Source organism: Oryx dammah, unplaced genomic scaffold (genome assembly GCF_014754425.2).
Source record: "Oryx dammah isolate SB20612 unplaced genomic scaffold, SCBI_Odam_1.1 HiC_scaffold_22, whole genome shotgun sequence".
Taxonomy (NCBI): Eukaryota; Metazoa; Chordata; class Mammalia; order Artiodactyla; family Bovidae; genus Oryx; species Oryx dammah.
Window position 1 is genome coordinate 19,074,037 of NW_024070206.1, and position 8,808 is coordinate 19,082,844.

An 8,808-nucleotide genomic window follows, 5' to 3' on the forward strand; every position below is an offset into this window, starting at 1 on the left:
TTTTTTGAAGACCTTAAAATATTTAAAGTCCCAGAGTTAGCACATCTTAAATTTGACAAAAAAAAAGTATCCTTTCTAAACTATCAGGGACATAATAAAAACTTTTTATATATTTTCTCTGAAAGATGGCCTTGTGTAATAGGATTCAAACACATCCTAATAGCCCATAAGGATAAATGCCTGGAGAGAAGCACACAGACGTGACAACACAAAAATGCTTCTACTTAAGGGACTGGATTCAAGACCCGACAGAGTAATGCCAGATATCACAGTATGAAAAGAAGCTACAAAAATTTTAAATAGAAACTTACCACAGAGATATTTTTATACTACATCCAAGCAATGTAACACAGGCTATCTGAGACCCTGGGGAAGAGTGTAAACCAAAAGCTGGGAAGAGGCCCTAATGGGGTGATGTCCACGTTCTAATGGTCTATTTAGTTCAACAACAACAGGCTATTAGAGGTGTCTTTGACCAGCTCAGGAAGCTGCATAACACTTCAAGGGAGTGGAAAAATAATCCCTCGTTGATATTTTTCATCTTGATTAATTAATTGACTGCACAGGTAAATGTCTGCAAATATGATGCAATGGGACGAACAAAGCTGCAAGAATGTCCCATGAAAGTGGCCAACTTGCAGCAAGAGTCTGATGGATAAACTGTTCTTTGGGGCAGATTTGCATCCTGGTCACTGGGATGTTCCTGTTTCCAGGCCACCCTACCCTTCATCTAAGAGGCCTCTGGGAAATTCTACTTGAATGGGTGAATGACCCAGTAATTCTCAAAGTTTCATTTTCAATCATTTGCATTTTTGCTCCTAAGAGAAAGGAGTGGCCGCCAGAGCTGACTGAGTGTCTCTGGCATGCTGGAGGTTGACCACAGTGACTCCAGAGACCACCCTGCTCTTCTGGGAAACGTCCTCTTTCCAGGCTGTTTCAAGGGGCTGCACCCAGCCTGACTACGCCTCTCCGCCCACAGCTGGAACCAGGCTGACCCAGCAATGGGGTTGGACTGGCGATTCTGGAGCCCAGGAAGGCCACATGGCAGGCTTTGGAGTCAGGTCACTGGGCTCCAGTCCTGAACTCTAACTCTGGAGCAGTCAACCGCCTCCTCTGAGCTCCCATCCCCAATGAGGGCTGGGAGGGTAACACAGATGTTGTGATCACTGGATTCAGGACATGGCCTGAAGCCTTCGGGAGCTGAGGCCTTGTTTTCACTGGTATCAAGCCAGCAGACTGACACCGCCAAAACAAGATGAAAAACAAGGAAGAGAAAATTTTTTCTGATAGACTCTTATGTATTTTAACATCCTATTTTTGTTTTTCTTTACATTTTTACTATAAACTATAAATTTATCCCAGATCAAAATATTTTCTGCAGAATATAGTATTTTTGACTCTGTCCAGGGCTTCCCTGGTGACTCAGATGGTAAAACATCTGCCTGCAATGCAGGAGACTCAGGTTCGATCCCTGGGTCGGGAAGGTCCTCTGGAGGACGACTTGCGATAAACATCCACTTAGGAGACGGGTGATGACGACAGAGCCCTGACTGACCTGACTGCTCTCAGATTGCATACTAAGTCTCACTTATCCACCGGCCCTTAGAAATGCTAGCAAAACACACCTTTAAGGGAGCTAATACAATACCCACATTTTGGGAAGAAAATACCAAACAAACCAATTAATACTCCAGTTTAATTCATCACTGATTGTCGACGGGCTTCCCAGGTGGCACTGGGGGTAAAGAACCTGTCTGCCAATGCAGGAGTCAGAAGAGATGCAGGTTTGATCCCTGGGTCGGGAAGATCCCCTAAAGAAGGTCATGGCAACCCACTCCAGTATTCTTGCCTGGAGAATCCCATGGACAGAGGAGCCTGGCGGACTACAGTCCATGGGGTTGCAAAGAGTCAGACACGACTAAGCAACTTAGCACACTAATTGTCTGGTATTGTGCTAAGAGTTTTGGTGGAGCAATTGCAGTATTGTTTCACTTTGTAAGTGATCAAACAGTACATGTTCTGCCATGCCCACCACCTGGCCTGTGTGTCTCCTACCACTTCCTGTGCAGACTGGCTAGGTGCACCGACAGGGGGTCAGCCAGTGAAGAGGTCGAGGCCATGTGGACGGGTGCTCATGAGCAAAGCACTGTGAACAGGCAGTGGCCAGTGAGCTGTCCATTCCAGACTGCCCAGTGTCTCCATGTGGACTGTTCCAGGTGCCTCCGAGATGGTCCCCCCACTTCACCTCTCCCTTCCTAGAACCTGTTCCACCCACAGCCAGAGCAACAGTGATGCAACACTCAGGTCTCCCCTCTCAGAGGTTCTAATCTCTCCCAGGTGGGGACAGACCAGGGCTGAGAGGCTCCAGCACTCGCCCTGACCTCCCCAGGCACCCCCTGCTGGGCAGGCCACTAGCCAGCCTCACTCCTCTTCCTGTTACAACATTAGGGCCATTCATGGGGTCACAAAGAGTTGGCCACGACTGAACAACAAGGGTTCAACCGAGATTCATTCAGGAGTCTAAGGTGAAGGGTAAACCCAGGCGTGACATTCTTAGAGGAAATTCTCAAGACCCTCTGAGATACTCTAGACTTTTCATTATAAAGAGCAACCTGATGCAGAATCTCAAATTGTTAATAATGAACAAGAAACTCCAACTTTCTTCTAATTTTTCTTTCTTAAATTAAATAACTCTGAAATTAATTTTTAATGATAGGAAATATTTGGTTCAGAAATTATTCTAGATCTATAAAAGACCCTCAAGGAATTGGACTGTGACACAGAAAGATTTTCTCAAGGATTTAATCTGAAAGTACTAGATTTAGTAAATTCATGTTATGTTTACTATTAAAATATTTGATTTAACTCTACTTTATGGTTTTTTAAATGGATATGTTCTTTAAACAAAAGTTAACTGTCTTCAAATGAACCAAGTGTTATTAGTATATGTCAGACATTTACCTTAACATCACCCTTATGAGGCTCATCAAAACATAAATTCAAGAACTATTCAATCTAATAGTATAAATGATGAATATTTCAGAGCACTATAGAATAAACATTACTGAAAGCTGTATACACATTAAAATAAAACAGAAGTTTCAGGAAGAAAGTTATTAGACACTGATTTCCTTTTTTATGTAAGTGCTGGCTCAACAGTAAACATAATCTTATTTGACACAGAGACCCAGTATGACAAGAGAATGTAGGCTTAAAAACTACCAAAAAAAAAAAAAAATGTTTTGCTTCTGGAAAAGCATTACAATTCCATCTGCATTAGCTGGTTCCCAGTGCTCTTTTATTTTAATGACAGTTAATTATGACCATCATTTCACAATGGCTTCAACATAGCTATATGAAAATATATGTCTTCAGTGCAAATGGTTTCTCGAGTTTTTTTTAAATTATTATTAAAAATTGTTCTATAGCTCAAAAATACATTTGCAAATTAGGTGCTTTGGGTTCCTTAGTAACCCACGCGGGTGTTACTGTTTTTGGATTTCAGATGGAATCTGGGCGGCCTTGTCACGTGTGTGTTCGTCATAAGCAGAAGAAAATATGACAGATCAATCCATCTTGATGTTAATTTCCCATTATATGCTGAGAATAACGTCTGTCTTCATCAGAACCACACAGAAGGTGTTTCATGATTACTTTTAGATGAGCATGCAGGACAAAATTTAGAACTCAAATGCATATCTATAAATACGTAAATCTGAAGGGGATTGAGAACACCTGATTTCAGTTAGGAGCCTGCAGTTCTGGGGGACTTTTCCAGTATGTAAGCCATCGCAGCGCGCTACGAGGACCCAGGGCTCCAGAAGGCTGAAGCCCAGCTTTGTCCCCCATCGTTTCCTTAAGACCTCCCCTCCACGACATCCAGTTAAAGACACAGTTAAATAAACAACAGTGTGCCTGCCATGCCAGACGCCACAGTCACTGTTTCTAGGTGGTTTGCAATCACTACCTTTGTCTTCTTAGAAATTCTAAGGGTTTCATTGGCCATGTTGGAATGCTTATCAGAAACAAACGTCATGTGAGAGGATGCAGTAAAAAGCTTTAAAAAGTAATTCTTATCCGCCATCTGGACACAGAGCCTATGGCGCAACTGTGTTCTACTGAAGGGGGCGGGGAGGGGATGCACGTGGGCCCATCTGTCTTACACAGAGCCTCCCATGTCAGCTTTCCTCGGAAAAGAGAGTGCTGAGAACGAAAAACGTCTCAAGGCCACCATGCCAGGCAGTGGGAACTTTGAAATACTGTTTTTTTTGGGGGGTACACCCAAATACACTCTTCTGGCACAACTAAAAAAAAATTGATTTTCTGAGAAACTGAAGAAATATTTTCTTCTTTGAAACATGCTATATTAAATGACCAAACAACAGTATTTTAAAGAAACATACGTCCACCAAATAAGAGAAAACTCATATTCACATCACCCTCTCACATAAGCAACAGTGCTATCCAAGTGATCAAACAAGCAGCCTAAAATTCTGCGGACACAAAAGGAATTACATTTTCCCAGGAGACAGTCGACATTCAGAAGTGATCCAGGCGTGACCTACATCTGGCCTGCGCCCCTCACGTGAGCTGAAGAACCCCCATCTTAAGAATAAACTGGGTTCTGTTCTCTTACGCCCAAGGATATGATCACATACCATAAAGCACTTCTGCTCATACAATTTCTACTCTTCTGTTATCTGGGAAATGGCGTAATTGTTGATTTAGAAATACGCAGGGGTAAAAGCACCACCAGTATTTCTTAGAGGTATGCTGTCTTCCTGATCATCACCTGCACCAACATGCTCATTAAAACATTTCTTACAACCTTATTGTCTTTATTACTATTTTTAACACGTGTTTGGTTATAGAGAGAAGGACTTCTCCCAGGCAGAGAGCTAGAATTTTGAAGAAAGTCAATAATGAAATAACATTAACACTGGTTCTCAGTAGGCCACCTGGTTAACAACTGTTCCATCTTGTACCGTTTAAAATACTTCGGTAAGGATTTACTTACCTGGGAATATTCAAAGTCTGTGATGGGGGCAATGCTCTTGATATAGTCTGATCGAAACTGGTTTTCCGGGTTGGCCAGTGGAACAGGGGGAATTATGGTACTCATCGCCGACACAATTGTCTACAGCAGAATGAAGGAAAAGAATGTATGAATAAATAAACCACTTAGGCCCCATGTGTGATAATCTAGTCTGTGATTTCTGTGTACACCGTTTGAGGGAGCAGAGGACACAACCTTTTCACTGAACAAATATTTAGGAAATTCTTGGGACTTCCCTGATGGTCCAGTATTTGAGATGCCAATGCTCCCAAATCAGGAGGCATGGGTTCAATCCCTGGTAGGGGAAGTAAGATCCCTCATGCTGCACAGCTTGGCCAAAAACAAAACAAAATCCTTACCACAATAGCATCCTTAACGTTTTTCCGGATGTCCAGAATTTTCTGTTTCTTCTCTCTGTATGAAAAGAGAACGGTTATTAATTAACTTTCTGCATAGCTGGTTGAATGCTGAATGAAACTTTAGATTCCCAGATGCAGTGGGGCTAACATAGTACCACTAGACATCAACATTAGCCCCAGGACAATAGCAAAAAGTTGTTTCTCTTTTTTCAATCTGGGCAAGAAAAATACCTACCTTTACAGGTTTGGACTCTAAATAAATTTGAAGGGACGCACCACAGACTCTAGCTCTTGACAACCACACAGGTTAAACATAACAAGATAAAATGGTCATGACTACTGCTACAAAAAATACAGGGCTACATCTGCAAACATATCTTATTTGAATCTATCCATATGTTGAATTGAAATAGATGCAGACACAGGGAGAAGTATATATTGACACATTAAGTGAGATCAGAGCTATAGTAATAACACAGATCAATACCTCGCGTATCGAATAAATCACACTTTAAGTAAATATTTTGATGTAGGCACCACCAGAGGAAGGATTTGCTTAAATATGCCAAATTCAACAACTCGCGTCTATATATTCTGTCCTTAAAGGCTGACTCAAATATCAAATTAACTGTTTAGAGAGAACATGTTTGGGGAGGCCGGGAGAGAAGGGACAAAGTTTGCATGCGGTTGGGAAGCAAACCCGGAATTGGTCATTCCTTACTCTGGATTAAATCCGTTGACGTGCAGGATCCTCATTTGCTTGACGATAGTGCTTTTCCCAGACTCACCAGCCCCTGAAAGTACACAGAGAGAACGCTGTGACTGGGGGCTGGAGACCGTGGCCATCTCTCCCGCCACCACAGACGCACCAGCGTCCTGCACGCGCGCGGGCGTCTTCAGGCGCGCGCTGGCAGTCGGCGGGGGCGCTGGCAGTCGGCGGGGGCGCTGGCCCCGCAGCCCGGCCCTCTCTGAGCCTCGGGCCGTGCGCTCCTCTCTGGCCAGGCGCCGCCGCGCAACCCCCGGCCTTACCCAGCAGCAGTAGGCGGTGAGTCGCTTTGTAAGCAAGCCGCTCCTTTTGCAACTGCTTCTCGATCTTCTTGTTGGCCTCGCGCCGCTCCTTTTCATCGACGCCCTGGTCTTCTGACGTCTTGCTGTTGCCCAAACACCCCATGCCTGCCCGCTCGCGTGGACCTCAGGCACGGTTAGGAATTTGCACAAAAGGCGGGAGACAGCTGTAGGTGTGTGTAGACCCTGCGGCGGCCTCTCTTCCTCGCTGTTGAAAGAGACGTTCCGGTCTCTCGGTGTTTTCCGACCAGAGTAGGCGTTTCTTTTCCCTCCCCGTGCCCACCGCGAGCTCCCAACTCAGAGAACGCAAAGAAGACGCGCGGAGCCAACTGCTTTTTAAAGACAATTGTTTAGAATGATCTGCTGGATAAACAGCAGTAAGCGGAGACAAGGCGGAGAGCGCCGGTTCTCCGGAGCCGGCCGGGTGGCGCTGGCCCTCCCCGCGCCCCGCGCGCCCGGCGCGCCCCTCTCCGCGCGCCCGGCTGCTCGCGCCCGATGAGCTGCCGGGGAGCGCCTAGGGTGACCGGAGCATGGACGCTCTGCCGGGTGCCCGGGCCCCGCCGGTGGCGGCCGAGTAAGGCGCGGTGGGACGGAGCGCGCCGGGTCCCCGCCAGTGACTGTGGGCACCTGTCGGCCATCCGCGCCCCATCCCAGGTCCGAGCCCCTGAGGCCTCCTCGCGGCGGGGAAAGGGAGCTGACTCAGGGCGGCGGGGCACGGGGTCCTGGGATCTGGAGGGGTGGCGGCCGCCCTCGAAGGGAACCGCGGAAGCTCACCCGCGTGAGGTCCGGACGCGGCGCGCGCAGCTCCTTCGCAGCCAGAGCGGCTCTGGGTCTCGGCGTGCGCTCCCGCGATCCCGCACCGCCTCCAGCTCGCGGCGGGCGAGGCCTCGTGCTGGATCATGCATATTCTATCAGGGGGAGGGTCCGTGCCGTGCTCAGGCACCCCGCCTCCCCTCGTTCCCGTTCTAGACGATTCCAGCGCTCCCACGCCGCCTCTCTCCCCCGGCTCTCCTCCGCGCGCTCTGAGCAGCTTGGCTACTTTTCTGGAAGACGCCGTGGCCCGGAGCCTGGCTCCGCCGGCAGAACCACTGAGGGCGGTTGCCCGTTCCCACCTGTTGCGCGGATGCCTGCCAGTCACTCTCCCGCTGCTGCGGCCGGTGCTCGGCGTCCTCGCTGCTGGACGCGGGGGGTCACCCCCCTGTGTGTCTCCAGGCTCGGGACCCTGGCACCGCGCGCCAGTTCCTCTCAGGGCTCCTCTCGGCTCTTCTGTCCAGTCCCCCCAGCCCTGACGTTCCCTCGCGGTCCCCACGCCTGGCCTCCGGGGCCCAGCGCTCCGCGGGCCTCACCCGGCTTCCCGCTCTTTCTTCCTTTCTCTACAGCACTTTCCCTCCAGCGGACAAACACCGTCAACTCCGTCCAGTTTGACGTTTTGACACCGACGTCCCTCTAGGCCATACATCCACCCCACCGTGTCTTGCTGCCTACGGACTCCCGAGTTAAAACCTAGGACTGACTCCCCCAGCCCCGCGCGGTTCACCCCACCTCGGTTCATACTTAAGCTCCTGCGGTCAGGCTTTAACCCATCCTTCACTGAAATACTCTCTTGGAGCCATCAGCGGACCCCGGGGTCAGGCTTCCCCCAGGAACTGTGGTCTTGACCTTCTCTAACTCTCCTGGAGACTCCTTCCCCCTCCCCCCGACCATGTCCTTGAATTTCCCTTCCCCTCCACCTGGAGCAGGCGCCTCAGCCCTAGCCCAGCCTCCTCCTGTCCACAGCGCCCCAAGCACACCTCCACATGGGGCCTCCCAGGATCTTCGGATCTATGGACCGAGATCTGAGCTCATTCCCTTGCCCACCCACACCTCCAGCTGCTCCTCTTTCTGTCTCTGTGAATAAGGTCCCTGATTTCCAGAACCAGGACATGGTTTGATCCCCTCCTTTTCCTTCTTGCAACCCCAGACACTGTGTTCCTTTGGGTCCCTTTCCTAAACATCGCTCCCGTTCTTTCCACCCCATCTGCCATTGCCATGGTCACTGTCCAGCCTGGATGTCAGCAGTGGCCTTCTGCTCACTCCTGCCTCCCTGCACAGTTGCCACAGTGACAGTGCAGATCTGACCACATCGCTGTCCCCACCACCCCCAAGTCCCCAGCCGTGGTCCATCAAGACTGTTTTCTGGTAAACTGTGCAGCTTGAGCACTCACGTCCATGCTTCCTGGAGCTGCCCCAGTCCCCCTTTGGCCCCTTGTGCGTGAACACCCCAGGACATAATGTGGGCACGTGTGTGCTTCTCTCTCTGGGAGACTTGCTGTAATGGTTTGTTTACTG

At 48.8% G+C, this 8,808-nt stretch overlaps 1 protein-coding gene across 1 annotated transcript in view; it reads right to left on the bottom strand.

Moving 5' to 3' along the window:
* GNAL (G protein subunit alpha L) overlaps window positions 1–6,671 on the bottom strand; it is a 44,841-nt gene extending 38,170 nt beyond the window's left edge. The window contains exons 1-4 of the mRNA XM_040264225.1: window positions 6,445–6,671; window positions 6,137–6,209; window positions 5,416–5,470; window positions 5,018–5,137 (exon numbers count right to left, since the gene is read on the bottom strand). Of these exons, the coding sequence (XP_040120159.1) occupies window positions 5,018–5,137; window positions 5,416–5,470; window positions 6,137–6,209; window positions 6,445–6,586 (390 nt within the window). The 5' untranslated portion in view covers window positions 6,587–6,671. The remainder of the gene's footprint in view (window positions 1–5,017; window positions 5,138–5,415; window positions 5,471–6,136; window positions 6,210–6,444) is intronic.
* Between the last annotated feature and the right edge of the window lie 2,137 nt (window positions 6,672–8,808).